We start from the raw sequence: 24,357 nt of genomic DNA on the forward strand, positions 1-24,357 counted from the left end.
AACGCTTAAATATTCCAATAAAAAATGTAGACTAGTATAATCTAATTATTATTATTATTGTTATTATTATACATATGTATATTAAGAGAGGCACATTATCAAACAAATAAGTTAAATTTTCTGAATAATTAAACAAACGCTAAGTGTTTATCTAGTGAAAAATATACTTTACGCTTCAATCGTAAATAAGAGCATCTCATAGTCCTTGACAACAATAAATTATGCTTCCTGCTTAATTAATAGTGCCGTGTGCCTAAAAAATGTGCAATTAAATGTAGAATTTTATATACAACAGATTGATAAATGAGTGGCGAAGCGATAAGAGAAATCACTGGGCACAGTTGACAGTGTCTACAACAAGTTCAATTACCACAAATTAAATTTATTAAATGCAAAGAAACCAAGTGACGATAAAACCCAATTATTTATAGGCGCAGCCAAAATGCGAGACGCCAGAAATGTGACAAATACAAAAGGAACGAGATGGCCAAGAAAAACAAAATAAAATAAAACTACCTCATAAAAGAGACAAACGCCACAAGACAACCAATGCGGCTACCTGTTCGAAAAGCAGGCTCGACTGTGTGTATATATAATTTTTATGGGAAAACTATATATAGGAAAAGCTAACAAGCTCCAAATGAAATGGACTCGAAATGCGTGTGCGATACGCGGCTGGCCATAAAATGCCGCAAACATGCAACAAAATTTATGCGAAACTTTAATGAAACGCATACGGAGAGTAATGTATTATACGAATACACACTCAAATACATACACACATACACATATACATACATGCACTCATACATATTGGGCTGGCCAATGAACGCGTCGCGTTGCATGACTCCACCTCAAAATGGGGACTCTAAAAGATTGCCCCGCACACGCAACGGGATGAAGTGCACGAAACAAGTTTCTCATGTGGCAAGCAGGCGAGGTCCGTGCCACAAAGGGACGTCGCGGCGTCCTGCTTGATTGCCAGGCGCGATAAATGCCGCGAGCGCGTGTTACCAAACTTGTGGTCTCCTGGCTCCTGGCTCTGTCTCTGGCTCTGCCTTTGCCTCTTTCTTTGGTTTTGGCTGTGACTCTCTGACTCCGACTTCGACTCGAAAAGGAACTGGATATCGAGTGGCTGAGGTAGATAGCAGAGGAGGTGGCAGAAGCAACTGAGCCAAAAGTGGTAGAATTTGTAATGGTGGCCAGTGTGGCAAGCAACCACAACGCTCACTTGCGAAGCAGAGGCGGCGCCTTAAAAGGGGCTTTAAAATCGTTTTGATAATTATGGAAGACTTTGAAACATTTATTAAATTGCCTTATGCTATAAAATACAGAGTAAACTTAAGCGTGAGCATAAGCAAAATTTATTAAATGAGAAATGTTTTTATATAATGCGGTTTTTATATTGAATGAACTTTCAAACTTTCGTCACAACTATAATACATAAAATATAATTTATTTATATATATTTAATTTACACGAATATACAAATTAATACAATTTAAAAACAAATCAAAATTTTCTTCTGTAAGCTATTTATAAAATGCAAAATAATACTTATAAAAATTAAAATGAACAATACAAAAGATAATTATACATATAAGCTTAACCCAGGGATCGTAACGATTATAATTTTTATAGTAAAAATTAAAAAATAAGAATTATAAAACCTTAAACACAATTTTTTGTTTGTTAAATAGCTCACAAGCTTATTTACCTCGCTTCTTTTGTACTTTAATAATTTTTTTGTTAATCCCCTTAAAAATGTTTCGAACTATATCTTTTGTGAACATGCCTCCTGTGGTGGCAATCCAGTCGCCTTTATGGCGCCCAGCTATAAAAGAAAATGGGCTGTGCTGGGCTGGTCGCTGACTGGTTCTCTCCGCTGAGCCAGCCAGCCCCCTTCGAGCACCGCTGATCCACTCGGAGGTTGTCGTTTCTTGACCCATAGGCCAGTGCGGCATGACAGTTTTTTAGGCTTTATCCATGGCACTGCCATTGCAATTAATTTTGGCATTTTGACATTTACGCTTTTTGTTGGGCGCTATCTCAAGCATACGCAAATACTTTTTGTTCAGGTATGCTGACGGTTGATAAGACATTTTGTGTATATCATTTGCAATGGAATTTTCTCACGTTAAAGGGCTTTCGAAAGTTGGCCAGCGTGGCGCCACTTCCCATACCCCAAAGACCTTTTAATTACTGGCAAAGACAAGTCCTGTAGTCGGCCAATAACTCGTCTAACAACTTTGTCAGCGCGGCAGCATTTGAAAAATTTATGCTGTCGATAAACTAATGAAAAGCCCAACGAGATACTCTAGCACTTAATTGAAGAGCATCCCAGTCATAGATTTCGGCATTTCGAATGGCTGCACTCTCTATATTTTGTCGAGGCACTTCGGATTGCGCTGAGTTATCTGAATCGTGAAGTGGGTGCCGTACACAGTAACCATATCTGCGACTCAACAACTTTGTAGCCTTAATTGTTGTTGACAAATTGCAGTTGTTAAATTTGCTAAGCCTTGGCTCGCATTCAATTAAATTTCCTTTTAATGGCCGACGCTATTCGCGTAGCAATAAATGATTAAAGTCTTGCATTAATATAGCTATAGGAATCAAAGCTAATGCATCAAGCTAACAGTATCAGAAAGACATAAAATTGTTTACGTAACTTATTTCTAATTCAATTCTCAAATTATAACCTGCTTATAGCAGCATTACATTAAATTTGTGAACAATTATTAAAAAATATTAATAAAACTCCATGGGGTTAACAAACGGATGATTTCAGATTTCATTTATATTCAGCTTTATCTAAAATACGATGGTTGCTGTATATATTCTATCTATGAAATTTATCACCTGTCAATTCCCAATCCAATCGAAATATCAACGTAACTTGAAAGTAATTGATTTGATAATTGAGAATAAATGAAAAAATATGTTTGCTTATTAATAAATAGCTATAAATATATGATGGAAAAATATATCAAAATATTAAAAAATGTATAAACTAATTTTAATTTAAACAAGACTCAAATATACGATAATAATTACAATTTTCGTTGTGTAAAAAACTCGTTAAATAAAATATAAAATATAGTTACTATCAATAATATATTGCATGATCACGTCATTACAGATTACGGTAAATTGATCTAGCTTAACTATCATTTTAAGCTTACAATACGAGCATTCTTAGTAAAAGCAAGTATTGTATTTGCTTATTGTAGTCCGCTTCGATATGTGTCTGGCATGACAACATAAACAAAATCCTACGACTGATACCACTAATTATTCCAATTGGATACACAATCGTCTTGCATGTTCTGCCATCTGCAGCAACAAAATAAAACTTGGAGCTCACAAATGGCCTAGAGGCAATATCTGACAAGCCGGCCAGTCCGGCTGTCCGGTCCGTCCGATCTGATGTTGGCTCTCTCCCCCGTCTGCACTTAACCACATCCCCGCACCAGCTGAGGTGACATTTAAAAGCTGCAAGTGCATTAGTGTGAAACAAGGATCGAGGCGCCGTCTAAATTACAGTGCCAGCCAAACACACACGCACAGATAGAAAGATATACACACACACATGGCATCGTGATCAATATCAAGTACCATTTTCAACGCTTCCTTTGGCGCCACATTTCTGTTGTGGAAGTGGAATGGAACCCTTTCTCAGCTGCGATCATTTTGCCCATGTGCGTTTCGGAGATGCAAACAAAAAGTCCGCGGCTCTGACGATAAGCAGAGACACAGAAATATGCGCAGAGTGCTGCAGACTCCAGACTACAGAGTTCCAGAGATCGTGCGCTATCCTGCAAGCCAGCTGAACTCTTTTTGGGTTCGGTTGTCTCTTAGTTTTCTGTTTTTCTTTTTTCTGTTGCCTTGTGTTTCGGTTTCGATAAGCGCCGCATCTTCAATCTTCCTCTACGACGGCGGCGGCGTCTGCACTTCGTTGCCCAAAGAGCCCATCATCATCATCAGTGATATGCTTTACGCCGCAGAGTATCCATTAGTTGAGTCGCCGTTGCCGTTGCCGTCGCCGTCTGGTATTGGGCAACTCAGATAATGTGATTTTCGGTTCGACCCAAGAACGAGAAATGGAACGAGACGCGCGTGAGTTGTGATAAGCAGCAGAGACAAGGGAATACCTTGGCTCATCGTTCCCGCTTCCCCAGTCCGTCGTTGCTCTGAGCCAATCTCATTTTGTATTCCGTGTGAATTCGTGGAATTTCGATATTTTTTCCTAGAAATCGAGCGATTGCGTGTGTGTTTCAGTTGTCTTGGCTTTTGTGACGTCATATGGGCATAGAGGCTGGCTAGGCTCCACACTGCTTTTGACCGACTAAGTGGGCGTTATGTTAAGGTAGAAAGTTGTATACATGGTCATTTGTATGTTGAACTAGACAGTTTGCATAGGAAATCATCTACAGATTGAACGGAAGTGTCAAATAGTTTTGATATAGTTCAAGCAAAGTATTTTATTTATAATGTCCACTTTATGACATTTAAGTATGTTTAACTTTTAATTAGCAACAGGAAAGTTAAGCTAATTTTTTATTTCATTATTTTTTTTTTTAAGTGTAGAAGTTTAAAAAAAAAATCAAGTTCACAAAGTACGCTTAGCCAAATAGTATTTAAGTATATTTTGCTACAATTCCAGGTTATGACGCTTTAAAAATTATTACCAATGCTTAGTGTATACTTAGTTTTTAAATTACTATAATAATATACATTTTTAATATATACATAAACTTTCAAACAGCTTTTGTCTATAAATTTAGCTTAAGCCGATTTTTAGTTTCCGACTCTTCAGCTCATGATCTATTTTTCTCTTTCCCTTCTCTCTCTCTCTATTTCTCCCAGTTAGTCTATTGCGCTCTCCCTCTATGAACTGACAACCTTCAATAGCCGGCGGCGGCGTCTGCCTATCTTCTTTTATCTATTTTAACTGCGCGTTGTTAAAGCGCATTTTCGTGTCGTTTGTCGATTTGTAATGCTGGGCAACGATGATGGCAACTGGGATGGGATGGAGCTGAGATGCAGTCGAGCCACCACGGTCACAACCAAGCAACCAACCAACCAACTAACCAACCAACCACCACCACCAACCAGCTAAGCTCTCACTCTCTCCTTCTCTCTCTCTATCTCGCTCCAGCTCTTTGGTCAGCGGCTTTGGCGCTTTGAAGTTGCCTAAGTGGCGCCTGGAAGCCCGCTTGGTGCGTGGCGGGTTCAAAAGGCCGCCTTGGTTGGTGGTCAACAACGGCCCAACAGCACATGGCTCAACATGTTTCATCTGGCTAATTAAATGCAGCTCGCCGGACAGTTTGGACACTTTATGTTGGCTTTTATCGCGGCCATGCACCACAGTTGGTATCTCGCCCAAGTCTATCTAAACAATAAACAAACGCATCAGCTATTTATTATTATTATAAAATTGTGTGTGTGTACATGAGCAAATGCTTGAAATGCATTGCAATTAGCTTAATAAAAATTCAAATGCATGCACAGCCACAGAGATTAGCAAAGTGTTGGTACCCAGCCCGCTCTCACTTGCTCTCTCTCTCTCTCTCTCTCTCTTTCTCTGTCTGTTCCTGACGTCTGGTCTCTATTGGCTCGCAGTATAACAGTTGTACGTCTGTCATAATTTCTGCGATAGTGTCACCAGGCACAAGTGCGCCATGTGCTCCCCATCTGACAGCCATGTGGTTGGGGCTGCGGCTGCGGCTCTGGCTGCAGATCTGGCTGTGCTGGAGGATGAGGTGGTGTGTGAAAAATGGCGCCCCGCAGCAGTATCTTGTCGCTTGTCACATTGAATTATTATTTTATGGTCGGCTTGGTCGTTTTTTGCAGTTCTAGAACCGCAATTGGCCAAGAAACCGAACTGGTTCGCTGGTAGTAGCTGCCGCATTACCGCAGCTCGCTAATGTTTTAATTTGTTGCAGCTGAGCGGATCGGGGCTAAACGGGTGTGGCATCCATCCGAGACCATCGGCTGGGAATACTACTCCAGAAGGAACTTATTATTTATTATTAAATAGACTAGGATAGCCCCACTACAGATGCTTCTCTTTAAGTTATACCATTATGAAATGCAGAAATAATGGCTTAATAAGTTGATTTTCATCAGTTTACCCGCTTCAGGTGCATCATCTGACTGTCAAGTAATTCTCATTTGTTTTCGTCTTGATTACAATAGCATTAGTCTTTGTTTGAAGTGTTTAGCCTTATCTTGGTTACATCAGAGATACACTCAGCTGAGCGACGATAGAAGCCCCTCTGACTGTTTTAGCAAAGTGTTTCGCAACTCCCACTCAGGGGTAACAAATAGCTTCTTCTGTCGGGCCCACCAATACCAAGCCGCTGCACTTGCACAACGCTGCAAAGCGCATAATTTGTGCAGACACATTCCGAAAGAGTCGCTGCAAGAGTCGGTGCTGGTGCCGCTACTGCGCATTGCGGTCTCTCGTCCGTCTCATTACTCATTCAAGCACTCGCATTCGCACACAGTCGCCGTCTTCCCTCGAGTCGCCAGTCCCAGTCGTGCAGCTCCGGCCAGAGTCGGGGCTTAAGATACGTGGAGCGCCGGCCAGCGAACGCTAATAAAAGCGGTCGTAAAACAAGTTTGCCTAATTGATCGAGCGTACGCCAAAAAAGAAAAAACAAAAATGATATGAGAAGGGAACAGAGAGGCGAGGCAACGAAGACGACCAAAGGCCAAAGAAAATCAGACAAAGGCAACGTCTGGAACTGGAATTGGAACTGCAACTGAGAACGATCCACGATCCACGATCCACAGTCCATGTTCACAGCAAGGCGTTAATATTATACCAAGCTTGCTCGGTTCGCAATCGGCCAGGAATTTTTGCCATACCATCGACGACACTTCAAAGGCAGCGCCACTAGGCGGTGGCGTTACTCCGCGGCGGACAGGCTTTTAAGCGATGACACCAAATCGCTATTTAGACACAGTCCGAGAGCCCGAGCGACTGGGGCTAAGCCATGGCCAGCGCGAGGGCTCAGTGCTTGGCTTTCTTTGCTGCCTTTTTACTTGTTAAGATTTTATGGTCCGCTGTGCTCCGCTCCGCTGTGGAGGTCATTAAAATTAATTTGGATCAATTTGGCGAGCTGCCAAATTGTTGACAATGAAAAATAACAGGCTATCCAGCGAAGAGTAGAGTCATCAAACTCTTGAGTGTCCTGCGTTTACAACTTATTTATTAATGTAAAAAGTAGATCTTAGGTATATACAAAATCGAAGACATTTTTATAGTTCTGTACTAAATTATCTCTACAGTTTTATGCTCCATTCAAATACTTATTATACAAATATAATATTGTTGGCATGTAATAGACCCTAAGTAGTGTCCACAAATCATTTCGAATAATTTGCAGCAAGTAGTTAGCTAAAACGGCGGAAGACAAAGGATTTGTTGTCTTGCAAATGGCAAGATTATTCCAATTAGAAACAAGTTAATATAACAAGTTTATAACTGACTGAAATTAAGTTCATTCATTTATAAGTTCATATGCCCATTTATTATTAATTGGTACTAGTTCGCTTTCTGTTTCAAATTATAAAATTCTCTTTTATAAAATTGAGCTCAAATGGAAGAAAGCAATTAAGTAGTTACTTAAGCTCGAACAGCCAATAAAACAATTCGGTCCTATCCATTTTCATAATATATAAAATTGTCAATATTATTTTGATTGAACTACTTTTTAAAGGAACTACTCATAATTGAGCTGAAATAAAATCTAAAAGGCGTCAACTCAATCATCTAAAGGATCCTTAAATAAAAGGTATTTATAATTAACTACTCATTCTGAACATGGAATAGAACTACATTGGGAGCTAAACTTCTTTTCTCGAATTGAATCCACCATTTGCAATGTCTTTGAACTGGGACTTGGGCATCTCTTGACTAAACTAGGCTTACATAAATAATTGGTCAATTTTGACATTTTGGTAAAGTTTACTATAGCTTAAACTGTATGGCTTAGTTATTCGATGAGCGCTCCGGCAGACCTGTGCGTGTTATAACACTTGGAGTCAGCTCGCTATTAGAGCTGCGCCCACTTTCAATTGGAGGAACCCTGTGGAACGAATAATATTGTTTAAAAATAAAAAACAGCTGGACTGGCATCAATTTAACTTACGATTGAGCTATCTGCCGGTTCAATGTGCTCGAATTGGGCAGATGCGGCGATTGGCTCTGAGCCGGAGGCTGTTGCTGCTGTTGTTGCTGCTGTTGCTGTTGTTGTTGCTGTTGTTGCTGTTGTTGCTGTTGTTGTTGTTGCTGTTGTTGTTGTTGTTGTTGCTGCTGCTGCTGGCTGTAAGGCGAGTGGCGGGATATGTTTAAAGTGCCATCCGATGTCGAAACTGGAGGTAACGCTATGGCCACCACATTGGCTCGGCCGGCGGGGCCAGTTGCGGACATATCATGTAGTTCGGGACTGCCATTCTGTTGACTACTCAAAAGTCCCACCTGGGATGGATAAAGCGGGCCATTAACCATTAGATTAAGTCCCTGTTGCATGCCTGTGCAAAATATTCAAATCGGTCATAATTAGAAATGAATAAAATAATATAAATACATAATTAATTCCGATTATTAATAGCTTTAAGCAAAACTGAAGTCGAAATATCAAAGCAGAATAAATATTTGGTCAGCTACTTCATGGACAGGCATACATGATTCTATTATCTGTGTATTAAATTCACCTTCTCTCTCTCTCTCTCCCTCTCGTCTACTTACTTAATTAGTCATTCATTTATAACCAACAATTATTTATTATATGTTTAATCTTATTGTGCTTAACTCACACCACACTGTGATGGATGAGAATAACCAATCAGAATATGCTTACTTGGCAACGCTCGATGGGGCAGAGGTGCTCCATTGTTCTTTGGTTTTCGCTTGCGCTTCTGTATGCCCTCCTTCTTCATGGAGAGCGGGCGATTCATATTGTGCAGCTTGAAATAGAGGCCGCAGGCATTGCAGACGGGGTTGCCTTCATTGTTGCGTCGCCAAAGCGTCGTAGAGTTGGTTTGACAGTTGGCGCAGACGACGCCACTGCGACGATTGTTTGGCGCGGCTGCTGCTTTTGGCTTTTGGCGCTGTGGTACATGGCGGACCGGCTGCGCACGGCCATAGCTGGTGCAATTTCGGACAATTGGGCCAGTCCGAGCCCTTGCGAATGAAGGGTATCTGGCAAGTCTCGCACTTGATCTCCTGCAGTGCGAGCGATGTGGGGGGCGTGGCACTGCTCGCCGACATGGTGGGGTCGTAGTTGCTAATGCTGCCAGCTGGCGCCCAATGACCACCGCTCATATTGGCCGTGGTGTAGTCATCAATAACCTGCGCAGGATAATTCGACTGAAGGTTGGTCAGGGTATTTAGCTAAAATCGGTGTCTATTTCTAGTTGCTCTACTTACAAACGATACGTTTTGATACTCGGCGCCGGCGGTTGTCCAAAGACCACCGTCTGTGGCGTTTGTGCCATCAACAAAAGATATCGTCTGATACGGCCCGGCCGCCGTTTGCCTCAACGGATTCAAGTTGGGATCGGCTTTCGTTATAAACTGCGCTGCGCCCGGCACACTGTAAATTGTGTTGCCCTGCTGCAGTGTAGCCGCGTAGCTGTTGCTGGCGTACGTGGAGTTTGGCGGAAAGGCATAAGCGTTGCCCAGGTCCGCATAGGTCTTCGATTCATTCGCCTGCACGCTGGCATCCACAACGGGCGCATCATAGTACAGATTCGCACCAGGCGCATCTGCATCACCGCTAGCGGTGGCAAAACGTCCGTCCTCAGTCACATAGCGCACGTGTGAATGTCCGATAGCAGCAGCTGCCGCGGCAACCGCCACAGCTTGATGATGGTGCTGATGTTGCTGCTGCTGCTGCTGCTGCTGCTGGTGCTGGTGCTGTTGCTGTTGCTGCTGGTGATGATGCACCAGTGCAGCCTCGCTGACACTAATCCCATCGCCGTAAATCACTCCATTTGGTGTAGGGCATTGCTGCTGCTGTTGGTGCGCATGTTGTTGCTGCTGCTGCTGTGGCTGCTCGCCGGACACATCGCCTTTGTCGATTGTCTCTATTTTGATCGGCGCTACGTCGTCGTTGCTGCAAATAATCTGGCCCGAGGGATAGGCGTAGAGCGTGCCGGGTGGCGCATTGGCCACCTGTTCGGCCATCTCGGCAACGTTCCGAGGTGCCATTTGAATATAATGTGGTGAGTGATGCGATCCGCGCTGATACTCAATATGGGTTTCCGAGCTGGCGCTGTTGCTGTTGTTGGTACTGTGTTCACTCTCCCGCGTCTCGTTCAACTCGCTGCAGGTGGAATTTCACTTTTACAAGGTTCCATAAATGATAAACTATTGCTTACTTACAGTGTTCCGGCTGTAGTTAGGATACGTCTCTGTTGCGATCGTGGTGCTACGACATACTGCTGTGGCTGCTGCTGTTGTTGTTGTTGCTGCTGCTGCTGTTGCTGCTGCTCATCCGATTCACTAGATTGACTGTTCGCCTGTGCCAGAACACCAACAGCTGTTGGTGGCTGCTGCTGCGGCTCTTGCTGATCCTCCAGCACGCTGTTGGTCTGCGGATCGTTGCCGTTGCTGGACTCAATTTTAATTTTATCCAGCAACTGCAGCTGTTGCTTGCTCAGTACTTGTTGCTGTTGCTGCTGTAGTTGCTGTGGTTGCTGTTGCTGCTGCTGTTGCTGCGGCGTTGCCTGCGTTTCCATCTGCAATGACCAAAGAGCAAATGATGAATGAGCAACCTGTTGACAGCTTGATGTCAAAAGTGTGGCTCCAGTTCCGGCCACACAATGCGAACTTGGCCGGCCGCCTCTATTTCCGCCACAATAAGTCAAACAAGCGCAAAAAACCAAAACCCAAGAGCACCAACTCGAACCCAAAGCAAACAATGGCAAATGTTTAAAGGTGCCGCCCAGCTCAGTTCAGCTCAGCTCCGCTCGCGGCTCACAGCTCAATTTGTCGCCTACAAATCATAAAATACAAAATGCGACTACAACTGCGGACCGACTTGCACTCTCCGGGCCTCCGCCTGAACCTCTCTGTTTGCTGTCTGCCTACTCATCGGTGTTGTGCCAACACAGACTACATACAACACAGCAAACGCCACACACTTTTCCCAATTGCAATGCAACACGCTTTGGTTTTTTTTGTTTACTCCCAGAACTCGGTTTTGTTTTCGGTCTGGGCCGGAAATAAAATTTAACATTTTCGCGTCAAAAATAAAAAATAAAGAAAACCAAGTTTTACATGAAAACTATAAAAAATAAAACCCGTTACTCGGATCTTAACGTACGTCAGTTTGCTTGGTTTATGACCTTATTTGGTGGGGGTGGCACAGCTGAATGTCAACACCTGGCGATCGTCATTGTCACCTGATTCATGACGGTGCTTTGCGGGCCTCACTGTGCTTCACTCCTCGCTCTTAACGAGTTCCATAAAATTTCAAAGCTCTTAGGCGCGTTTTTATGTCGCTTCGGGGAAAGTCCCAAGTACACTGAACACTAAGAACACTATATATATATATATATATATATATATGAATATCATTTAGGGTTGTCTGCACATAAACGTGGTGCTCAAATTAAAACATCATTGTGCAAATAATTGCTAATCATTTCACAGTTACTTATGATATGTGTCTGTCTTAAATGGAAAATAATATATTCATAAAAAATTGGTATGTATGTATATTATCATTGAAAATAGAAATCATTGTAACTTGCTTTATTTTTTTAACTACTTAGAGCAATTTAAACTGTAAAATTTAAGTTATAGCAATTCAAAAATATGAACTTAAGTTTTAAATTTAGATTTTATCAAACGTATTCTTCTTTAAGCATTAGCTCTTAATATATTAGTCTATCTGTCTTGAAAATAAAATAATATTTTTGGAGTATACAAGATATATAACCTGCAAAAATATTTCCAGCTGCTACAAAAAAATATAGAGTTTGTTGAGCCGATTAATAATGAATGCATAACGAATAATGAGTGCAGATAAATAAGTTTAATCTTGATTATTTCTATTTATTTTATTTTATTTTTTAATTTCTGCGACATTTTTATTTAATTGATTAAAAATGATGTGATAAATCTTTCTTGAGTAAATATGCAAACGCAGTCGAATGGACACATTTTCAACTAATTTATTTAAGAAATTCCACAAAAATAAATGCGAATTGCGTTTTGTGTGACAGACATGATCGATTTAGGTTGAGTTAAGGTCGATTTCCAATATGACTCATAGTCAACGAAAAAGTTCAGGGTATCAAAGTCTCATTGTCGACTTATTAAAATGAAAAATTGGTTCTCAAAATAAATATTAAATAAATATGTGTCATATATATAAATAATAATCAAAAATTCCACACTGTAAAATAATTAAAACAATTTTTTTTAAAAATATATAAATGAAAATAAGCGAAAAGTTCAATGAATCTTATATAGAGATAACATAATGGAAACGTGATTGTTATAATCTAGGATGTACGATATGATACCCGCGGACGATATGCTATATTCACGTGCCAATGTTTGCGCTTATGTAGTACAATGCGTGTGCATACATATGAAACAGAAAGTTTAGTTAAGATACTGCTACCAAACGACAATATCTTATCCGTTAACTGCTATCAGCATACACAATCAGCTGTTCAAACTGCTGCTTCTGCTTCTGCTGCTGCTGCTGCTGCGGCTGCGGCTGGAACTGAGAGGTCAGCTTGCCTTGATCGGCTACGTCATCGATAGACATGGACAGACATCAGATACATAACTTAAGTGGCATGTGGATCGCCGAGTATTTGCTTGGCTTTCGTCAAGAGTTCGTCATGGGTGCGGATACGCATTTATGAATGAAATCTGTGCAGTCACACCTACAATGCTTTTTTTTTTTTTTTTTTTATCTATATAAACAAAAGATATTGGCTTTATGCATAGTCGCACCTCTTTTCGCTTTCGTTGGGTAGGGGCGTGGCAAAAGACAAGAGCTTTGCGCTACGATTCAATTTGAGAGGTAAATAACTATTAATTAAAGGGCCTTCTGCAATGCCTGTTTCTATTTCAATATAAAGACTTTTTATTTAGTTCAGCCGATAAGATGTGCGCTGATGCCAGCTGCATTTACAACTCCATTAAAATGCCGTCAACTGTAGCAAATGGCGTAAGCCGCTTTGACCCTTGAGCTTATCAGACCTCAACGTCAACTGTCAACTGGCGACGCGTGTCTAATAAAACTATCTCAGTGCGAGTATCTAACCCTGCCCTGCATCGACTATCGCAATCAATTGTTGCCGCCGATGCCGCCATTGACCAACTGTTAACTGGTCCTCGATTGCGATTGGCTGACGCTGCAGCACTTCCGCTGCAGATTAGAGGCAACCCCCATGGCACTAAGGGTTGACAATTATTTCATTCATCAGGCATTTCACTTCCACATCTGAGGATGGGCTCATCCCTTGTCTGGCTCCGAGCTCAATGCAAGGCGATAAGATTCACAAAAATTTCACATTACGTTAGGCCTAATACTAATATATATATATATATATAAGTTTGACCTTTTTCATGAATGAAACAACTGCGCGTGCTGTGCCGAGCTCGGAGCTAGGTCCACTTTTCCGCTCTCCTTTTTTTCCGATGCGTGCGTGTTTTTTCTTTTAGGTATTTTGACGCCAATTTCGCTCTTGGCCTCATAAAGATAAAACATCTTTCCACATTTGACTTTTTAAATGCATTTCGAGACACAAAAAAAAAAAACTATTTAAAGGTTAAATTTTGCATAGGCGACTGTTTAATACTCGCTCACCTTATTATAATACCTAAAGTCTTTCTTAGATGACTCGATTTTCCTGACGAACTGATTTTTAGAGCAGTTCTTGAGTAGTCTTCACTTCAACATTTTAAGAAATCTTGCACATTTAATGATCATATATATTGTATTCTAGTTTCACAGACATTGCAGCTAACCAATAAACTCGTTTCGTTTTGTGAACGAGCATACCAAACGTCGCATTTGTGTATCTGCCTGCAAGCAGCCTGATGAGTCATTCATTATAAATCAATTTGGCTTATCGCACTAACAATTGTCTCTGCGTCTAAAAAAAAAAAAAAAAATAAATAAAAAAAAAAAAAAAAAAAAAAAAAAATGGAAGAGAAAAATCTGTCTGCCTTTGCTGCTTCTGTTTTAAAGTAAGCTAAATGGTTAAATTCGATTGAGAAAAAAATACTCCTGAATGATATCCAATTATTATTTATATAATTTAGTATGGACAACAAGTTTTATAAACTGTGATGGACATATACAATAGCTACTTGGTAACTACATTCATTCTCATTAGGTTCAACGCACAATGGAATTTATTTATGACAAAGACATAAAAAGTTTATAACTCATGCTGCGGCTCATCTGTTGATTATCTATATAATGAACCGATGTGAGAAACATGAGGAATCTTTTTATGGCTGCTCTTAAGTCTATAGATGCCTTGTTAAAGTATATTTGGATTTAAGATGAACAAACTTTTTTTGTAAATTAAATTTTATTTCACTTAATTTTTAAAGTTGATTCTAGACTTCAAATTAAAGTAGCAATAAAATATTAAAAATATATAGCTTTTTAAAGAAAATTAGGCTTTATTTCGAGAGCGATGTGCACTTTTGGGGACTTAATTATGTATGGGAAAATGTATTATTTATGTGGCCATTCTTTATATAATTAATTTTTTTTAACTTGATTTAAAAAATTTTGTGTTTTGTCGTCTAAGGTACGAACCTTCAGCTGCATCTTGATACCGACTATATCAACACTGTTACAGACCATCAAAATGTTCGTTGTTTTTGCTTTTCGCTTTCTCGTCGATTGTTGTTTAGTTTTATCTAAGTTTCGTTTTTATCACTTGATTTCTTTGTTTTTAAAAAATTATCACATACACGGGTAAGTGTTCTCTTTCCTCTTTCTATGTTGCAGAAACACCTGTTAGAAAAGCGCGCGCGTCTGGAAAATGTGTCCATCAAGTGTTAATCACAATTCCAATTTTGGTCAAAAATTCTGCGCAATTGTCGTGAGGGCGAAATTAGAAGTGCGGGCTTTTGGTATCCGTAGAGCGTTTTTCGTTGTTTCCCGCGCGGCATTTAATAATAATAATAAGTGCTACTTTTTTCCAAACCAACTCGAGCCCGGACTGATGGCAACGACAACACCGACAACGACAGCGACACCGACAGCACCGATACCAACACCGATGTCGACTTCGACGTGGACGCAACGCATTGCGGTGCCTGCTCCGTTTAGCACCTTTACCACAGCGCCCAATTATAAAACACACACAGACGCAGTTTGCAGCGCTTCTCCGCTGCGTTGTATATAGCATATAGCACATAGATGGCTATATATCTGTATGCGGGTGAGTCGCTGTGTGTGTGCGTGTAAGTTATGATTTATTTCTATACTATTGCAGCGCTCTTATTACAGCTATCGTTGTATTCGTGCTCAGGTATTGGTTATCTTATCGCCCAGCGATAAGCCTGCAAGTGTATGTGTGTGTGCGTACCTGTGTGAGAGCGTGCGTGTGTGTGTGTGTGTGTGTGTGTGAGTGTATAACAAACAACAACAGGCCACAGCGACAACGTCAGCGTTGTCAGCGATAAGTATCTTATAGATACAAATTGCGCATGCGTGCTCAGCCAAAATCAAATCAAAAGCCAGCCCAGGCACTTGTAATATGGGTACTTAATGGACACGGCTCCAATTCCAGCTCCTCCTCCCGCCCATTTCGTATTTCGATTCGAGTGCAGGCAGCCTTCTGTCGATTGTGCAATTCAGGCCCATTTTCTAATTGCAGTCGTAAAACACTTTTCTGGCAAACTCATAAACCGTATGCCAAGTTAGTCAACACTCTGCTCCACAAGCTGGCCTGACTGTAGGCACCTGTCCAGCATGGGGGCGCAGGCAGAGTTGTGGGCAGCTCTGCTCCACTTCATGAATGTCTCAAGTGTTGTAACAACTGACAATTGACAACAACAAGCGCTGTGTGTCGGGTATATGAGCACACGTACATACCATTTTTATAGCGACCATAAACTCAAGCTCGTGCTGTAGTACGCACGACCATTACACGTGGTTGAGTATCAGGCTTAATGGAATTACAATATAGTTTTTAACTAAGTTAGCCGTTTAGTATTATTAATATTCTTAAATATTTTACGAAAGTATCTAGCCCGCATTAATATTAATACAAATTGCAATTATTCATTTCATATTCATTTCTGAACTTATCAACAAGATTTATTGTTAGTCCACAGTAACAGTTAACAGTAAACCATATTAACTAATTCATATTCCTACTTACAAACAAATTTGAAATTCATATGCATGTACTAATTATTGGTAGACATTTATTGCTAGTCCATTGCCGATAAACTGTAATCTTTATAGAATGAATTAAACCAAAAGCTGGGAAGAAAAGAAATTGAAGAAAACTAAAGCCAACCAATATTTTGGTTTTAAAACAACTGTCAACTTAAGAAGAAAATATTACATTTTATTTATGTTTTCATTGCAGAATTTAATAGAAATATTCCTAAATTTAAAATTCAACTATTTTAATATTACCAAATTTAGACTGCTTCTAAGGATTTAGTTCTTTTTTTTTTCTATTAGTAAAAATTTTGTCTGCGAATAAAAAATTTTGATATGATTTCCATTTTGGGCCATTACAACCGGAGTGCTCTGAAACCAACTTGCAGTCTTGCTTAATTCAACTATAGCACAATGTATCTATAGAAAGATCTCTTGTATGCTTAACGTAAGGTAAATTTACGTGCAAAAGCATATTTACCAAAACCGGGTCTTGACAATATCATAAATTGTTTATAGTTGCAGCCATAAAGCAAACAGATATATGACGGCCTTAAACATGCCCACTAGAGAGTAGAGCAATGCGTAGCAGAGCGAGGGAAGGGCGCACACATAAATTAAATTGGATGAAAAATGAACTGGCTAGGTTTCTGCTTTTATATCGCTTCAATTGCTTGCAAATTTCTTTATGCTCAATAGAAATTCTACGTGTGTAATGCATAAGTCTCATATCGCCTACACTGGCAGTGCCCGATAAAATTTAATTGTTTAGACTCGGGCTAACATAAATCACTGAGTAAATCTTAAAAGGCACAGCCAAAACAAAAGTATCTAATAGTTTGCCTGTTTAAAGTAGCCACACTTGAGGCATATTCAAGATATGTGGCTGGATCATGTCGCCGAATATCAACATGGTGATTAATAACAAATGCAAAATGTAACTCAAAAGCTGACAAGCTGACAGCCCTCATCCGTTACTCCCCTTGGCCAACGACTCTGAAGTGGTTACAAATGGCGCAACATGAATTCAACATTACGATCAACTCTCGGAAAAACTGCAGAGGTCCGGCGAGCGCCATACTCTGTCATACTCTGGTTCCAAAAGGCGAGACCGGCCAGCCAGTCGATGTGTAAGTCGTGCAATTAATACCCCAACATTGATGACACAAGCCGCCTAGCTTAAAATATTGAAGCCCAAATTTATGGCCATAAGACGCAAGACTTATTGGCGGCACAAACTAAGGAATTTATGGTGCTCGGATCTTTCATGGGGTTTTCTGACCAACAGCCCTGAAAGTAGCTACGTATATACAACAGTATATAGTATACGGTATATTGTATACAGTATATAGTATATAGACTTGTATCTTTCCAAGAATCACACTTGGGCACCCTTCAACTTGTCCATGCAGTTTCAAGTGCTTGGCGCTCAGCGAAATGAAAACGAAAACTCAGTTATCAGCACTTCTTCGACTTTGACAGTATCGGCGATCAGACTATAAGAAACTTAATTTATAAATTTTATATATATAGATATGTGTATACGAAAAGTATATATACATATACATATATATGCCATACGCAATTGCTTGACTTGTTTTTACCATTCGTTTTTAGTATTGTTTTCATTTTGTTGTTGCTTTTGGGTCGGCTGATAAAGAACTCCAAGGAAATTAAACGCCAAAAGTGCCAACAAAGGCGCGCCATAGTTTTAATTACTTATAACTGAAAATTGGGAACAGCAACAAAATGTTCATTTTGGTTCATTCTTTTACTTTTTCATTAAATCCATGTCCGGGGCTGCAACCACCACTGAAGAAGAACAACCCACCCATAATGGCCAAGGCCTCGTGGCGTGGTTCAATCAAATAAAAATGAAAATTTTGTAATGGCGTTTGTTGTTGCTATTGTGGTTGGCGGTGTTCGGTTTGGTGAAAGTAAATTGAGTTCAAGCAATTTCTATTAACCTGCTCGACTCTCTCTGGCCATTAATCATCTAAAGCACGCAATGATATCGCCACAGCTACCAACCACCCAGCCATCAGCGTTCAGCTGCTAGGAATGATGCCTAACTGAGCTAACATAGAAGTTGAGCAAAGTTTGCTCAGTTTATTGATAATATGAGTATTAAGTTAACAGAAAATTAGTCAACTAGGCTATAGAGATCCTCAGCTTTGAGAATGTACGCATGTCCCTTAGTTCTTCCGACTGCACTTTATCAGCAGATGAGTTTTAACGTTAAGCTTAATTTTCCGTTCCATCCGTATTTTGCCTCATTGAACTATGGTATGGCTACGTATATCATATCAATATTAGGAATTTGAAAGAAAGGGCTTTTACAGAAAAGCATTTCGAATTAATGTAAGTGGTTTTATACTTAGATTACTTATGCATTCGAAATTAATCTTGTTTTTTTTTAAGTTTCGTTTATTATAATCTAAGTTGTTGAGTTGTTATAGGATTGTAGCTCTTAGAGATTAAAGAACAAATTCGGGTTGTAATTGTCGTGTAACCTTAACGCATAAAGAAAAAGATTAATTATTATTCATACACACTGTCGATCATCTCACTATCCATAGCATAAAATTACAGTCACAGATTATATAGATAAAAACAATACATATAAATGTGAATTTAAAATAATAATAATATTAATTATAAGTATAAGTTATTTATTTGTCTATTTATCATATTTATATTTACTATATGGAAAGGTTACATAAAAAGTCTTAATGTACCCAATGACAACACCCAGTAAAAAGTTGTTTCTGTTTCATTTGCTTGTGGCTTGGAAACGCCAATTGCCGTTCACCTTCTTTATACGCACCTTTGTTTACCAATATGACCACACATGACTCATCATAATAACTGACAATCCATAATAATCCGTTGTCTCTACTGTTGTTGCTGCTGCTGCTGTCATTGCTGTTGGCCTTTGTGGCGAAGGTTCAACAACGACAGCGCCGCCATTAACAATCATGGCTACTGCTGCTGGGGTTGAAAGGGGCTTCTGTTGCGGGTTGGTTGTTTTGGTAGCCAAACAAGGCGCACCGACAGACCCTCAGATATGATGAACATTATTAATTACTTATGACCAAAACAAAAACGAAAAAAGCACAAAATATTGATATATATCAGTAACTATATATATTCATATGTATGTTTTGTGTAACCCGATTAAATTTATAGAATTGTTTATAAGAGCTTTACTTGCACTTGATACTGTGTGTTAGACCGAACCACTTCAGCATTCGATAATGGGCGTAAAATTGAAAGCGCCAATCGCTCTGCAGTACCAATAAATTTGTTTTAGAAAGATACCCGTAAGCGTCGCGTCGAGCCCGTGTCACTTTTCCGCGTAACCAGAGTAAGTGTTTTACGGGTCTGTTAACTTTGCTCGTTACCCCCAATGGCATATTGTGCACAACTGATTGTTCCTATCAACAAAGTGATTTTTCCTATCGTCGTCGCATATAATACACCTCCATATATATAAAAGAATATATATATATAAACATATCGAATATCTGAGAATAGATAGTGGCCTTAGATAAGTTAACGTATCTTAACAGAGATTTCGAGCCACACTCGCAACAGGCCCCCAAATATGTAAGGGAGAGAGAGAAGCCCATGCAGAGACAGCTGCTCCTTAACCTACTCCAATGGGAGTCAGTCCGTGAGATATCTGGCTGGGCTGTGTCAACATCTAGGGCTTACCTGGTGGCCACCAGGTGTGAGCTGTAATCGCAGTTCATTTGCTTAACCGATAATGCGTGCGCCTCGTGACGTTGCCAATTTCTTGCTTCGGTGACCTAGCTAGATAAAAGTATCTAATCTTGGCTTTTCAGCAATATGTACATATATTTATATATTACATACATATAAATACAATCACATGCACATAATATGCCTCTGTATTTATAAGATAATGAAGATTTGCTATCAATTTGTCGCTGCAGTTGTTGTTGCTGCTGTTGCTGCTGGTAGTAGGATATCGGTATCAGTATAATTTTTTTTGGGGTATCTGTTAGGTTTCCCCATCGCCTGGCCGTTGATTGCTTTGGGCTTGGACTGGCTGTGCTTCTGGTTCTGGTTGGGCTTCGGTCTCTGGTGCTGGTCTCTGTCGCCTGTTGCTCTGTATCAGTATATCAGTGTTTGAACTGATAATGTCCCAAGATAATAAGCGATAATAATTTGAATTTTTCAGTAATTCCTTAAGTTTGGACGCCCAACGGCATGGAATCTAATCACAGTTGGTGAGTGTAACTGGGATTTTCAACATGGAAACATTGTTATTTTCGAACCGCGCTCACTCAATATTAAAATAGAACACAAAAACAAGATCTACCCATATATATACCTATATATCCTATATAATATATGTGACATCTCTTGCCTTCAATGTGAATGCAATTAAAAGCCCGACAAAAGTGATTTACATTAAAATAATGTATTATTATTTACATAAATCCAGTAAAGTGTATGGATAAAGCTCTGTATATAAATTTAAGAGTGAAGTTTCGGAATATCGTAAATACACTTAAAAAATAATTAAATTTTCATTATAATGCATCTAACTGAAAGTTAAATCCGAATTGAATATTAATTTGTTATGTATAATTTCCAATTTGCATTATAAGGTTCGAGAAACAATTAAAATAAGTATACATATACAAATATTTATATATATTTATATATAACACATAAACATATATACATGAAAGATCATATTCGAGGAGCACTGAACGCAAAAGTAGCCGTTGAAATAAATAAACAATTTTTGGCATGCCGATAAGATAAAAATTCGCATTGAATCAAACAATTTCCTAGAATGATATAAATTTAGAGCCTTTAAGCAAAAGGCCAAAATGTTGAATAACTCGTAAAAGATTTATAAAATATATAACAGAGGTTCCATACATGAAAATTTCAGCTAACAGTATTATAATTTTCTGGAAATTAAGATAAGCATAAAATTAAACTTCCGATTTATATGATTTATTTTAAGTTAAAATTTTTAACAAATTAAATGGCGATTTTTAAACTAGTTATTAACTAGTTAGTTAGTCTACAAAATAAACCAATTATTTATGACAAATTCAAAATTTGCATACTTATTTGTATATTTAGAATATGGTTTATATTTCATATATTGCTATTCCATGCCAGCGGTATATTGCCGAACAGTATTCATTTCTGAGTAACGCTTCACAACTCTGATTAAGATTTCAATACATAATTTCTTAAACACATAAATTTATATGAATAATTTATATACATAAGAATATCAAAATGTTAGGGCACCAGATAACTTTCATAAATGGCTGCAGCTAAAGGAGTTGAAAATAAAACAACATGAGACCTAGAGCCGTAATTGCTGTAAGTGAAGTATTTAAGGCGAGCAATATGTTGTTCATGTCGCGAGTCTCTCATCAAAGTTAAAATTCTGCCAAGACTTTGACTGAATGTCGACGCTGATGACAGTTCGGTGTGTCTACATACATATTTCATTTCATTTCAGTCGATGAGTTCGTTCGCCTGCCCCTTGCCTTATGCCGGCTGTGTCTGTTGGCATTTCAGCTCGTCGTACTGTCATTGCGTCGACAGTCTCGTTCGCTGTTACGGCTGCTTCTACTTTATTTCATTATCTTAAGTACACAATTTGAAGTACAAACGTCAGTTGGCGATAAGGCCGAGAAAGACATCAGACAGGCAACAACAATCAGAGCAATGAAATGTTGCTCTAAATGCAAACTGTTTGCATTTCCATTCAAAGACCCGGAATTGTTTTTCCACCTAGACTCAACTGAAACGCAGGCAGCCAAATGTTGTGCATTTTCTACCAGGAATCCCGAACGAAGTAAAACAAACAGTTGTCAACATTGAATTAGGCACACCGCAGGCATGGAAAGTAAGCTTGGCTTTCCTGTATTTGTCAGATACTTTTTATGTACCTGCACTTTTTATGTGACAGGCGTTCTCCATGCCCGTTTCTTGTACTTTCTGCATATGGTAAATAACATTATCAAATCATATTATCTTATTTATAAGCATTATCGTTGCCGCGCAGATACAGATTGCCTATCTATGGCAATGGGCATGTAAAAAATAATATCTTACCGTGCGGTTATTTCGTTGCTCGCACAGTAAGTTTTGCACTTTCCATTTAAACGCGCGGCGTCGTGTCCCTCCGTCCAGCTAGCTCTCTGGCGTCACTTAACCCACATAATAATTATTATTTTATAATTATTATTATAACTTGTGAGTGTGTGTGCGTGTGTCTGTGTCTATGCCCATGCCTGTGTGTGTGACAAAATATGTCATAAAGTGACACCACAGTCGCAAATCTGAAGGAAAATGCGCCGTCTAATAAAAACGCAAAAACAGTAACAAAAAAATAAAACATAAACAGTGCCATAAAAACTTGAATGTCGTAAATTACGAACTTTGTGTGTTTCGGTACATATACTATTTGCGGTGTCTGTACATACCTAAACGAGTGCGCAAATATCAACTTGCTGCGCTGACAGCAAAAATGTTCAAACTTAATGAAAAATAGCTATTGTTGCTGTAAGACAGAACATTTTGAAAAAAAAAAAAAAACATTCATAGCATTTTAATTTAAAAAAATGTCAAAGCAATTATTTCTATATAGTTGCCAAACTCTAACAGAAATTATTCATCACTAAATATGAATGCACTGTTTCTATGAAAAATGCTAAAGTAAAAAGAAATTAACCTTAAATAGTCTAAACACACAATCTTAAAATGAAATACAGTCGAGTCTAGATAAATCGTACCCCGCAAAATGGAAAATCGCGATAAATCGAAAATAATTCTATCCCGTTGAAAGAAATTCGTTCTCAATAATTCTCGAATTTCTGTGTAAATCGAACAAAGCTTATACCCTCGCCATTTCAAATTATCGGGATTTTACTGTATTTATTTAGTGCCTGAACTTTTTGATTTTTGATGACTTTAACATGTTTTTGTGAGGCGGAAATATTTCATAAACTAAAATCTTTATAGTAACGTTATGTGCCAGTAGAAATTATCCAAGAAGGATTTGTTATCTGATTTAAAAAAAAAAAAAAAAAAAAAATTGTATTTGCTATAAGCTTAATAGGTTCTGTGTGAACCACCCTTGTTCCATTTTATGAAGCAGTTAAACAAAAGGCCGCAATTGTCAGCATTACCCTGCATTACACATACACACAAGCACACACTCAAGCACACACATACACACATAATCAATTTATCATGCTTGCATTATGTACAACGGCCGTTGCTATGTTATTTCTGCTTTTCGTTTTGCGCGTGCGGCAACAACTGCGACGCCATTTTGAAATCAAGATGGCGACAACGATAAAGCTTTCCAGCACTTGGCGCGCGCTGGCGTTGTTGTTGCTGCCGCTTTTTTATTGCTTTATTACGCGTATTCCCCTGCTGCTCAAGTGTGGCCACATGTATTGAAGTGGAACTCGCATTGAAGAGATCTAACAGCCCAACTAACTGATCCCAAAGCTAAATAGTTACTAAAGCCCCTTCACACAGATAGAGGCAGCATTAACAATCGGCTTGCAATAACATCGCACGGCAAGCTGAAATGAAAGCATTAAAACTATATCTTATCGTGCGTATGTATATACACATATGATATCATGTAAGACGATTTCTTGCATTTCATATACACACATATGTATTTGGCATTATCATCCCATTATCTGAGCAAAAACATTGATAGCAACCATGACCCAGCCCCAGTTTTTAGTTAAAGTTGTTGTCTGAAATGATTTCAGTTTATTCCAATGGGAAACACTAAAATATTAACTGCAATAGTCTCAAATTAGTTAATATGATTTCGACCACACCCAGACAATATGCTTATCAAACGTCCTATGTCAATGTTGATTCTAACCCCATAATATTTTATAAATTAAACTTATTAACGCTCTAA

The 24,357-nt window shown here is 39.0% G+C and overlaps 1 protein-coding gene across 1 annotated transcript; it reads right to left on the reverse strand.

The window, feature by feature from the left end:
- Positions 1-7,193: 7,193 nt before the first annotated feature.
- LOC6574155 (box A-binding factor) lies at positions 7,194-15,298 on the reverse strand. The gene is given in 7 exon segments (XM_032728272.2): positions 7,194-8,099; positions 8,163-8,544; positions 8,874-9,135; positions 9,137-9,382; positions 9,443-10,340; positions 10,400-10,755; positions 14,817-15,298. Coding segments are annotated over 7 exon segments (2,289 nt in total). The 5' UTR covers positions 14,865-15,298; the 3' UTR covers positions 7,194-8,002.
- Between the last annotated feature and the right edge of the window lie 9,059 nt (positions 15,299-24,357).

The sequence above is a fragment of the Drosophila mojavensis genome, unplaced genomic scaffold (genome assembly GCF_018153725.1).
Source record: "Drosophila mojavensis isolate 15081-1352.22 unplaced genomic scaffold, ASM1815372v1 contig_277, whole genome shotgun sequence".
Classification (NCBI taxonomy): domain Eukaryota; kingdom Metazoa; phylum Arthropoda; class Insecta; order Diptera; family Drosophilidae; genus Drosophila; species Drosophila mojavensis.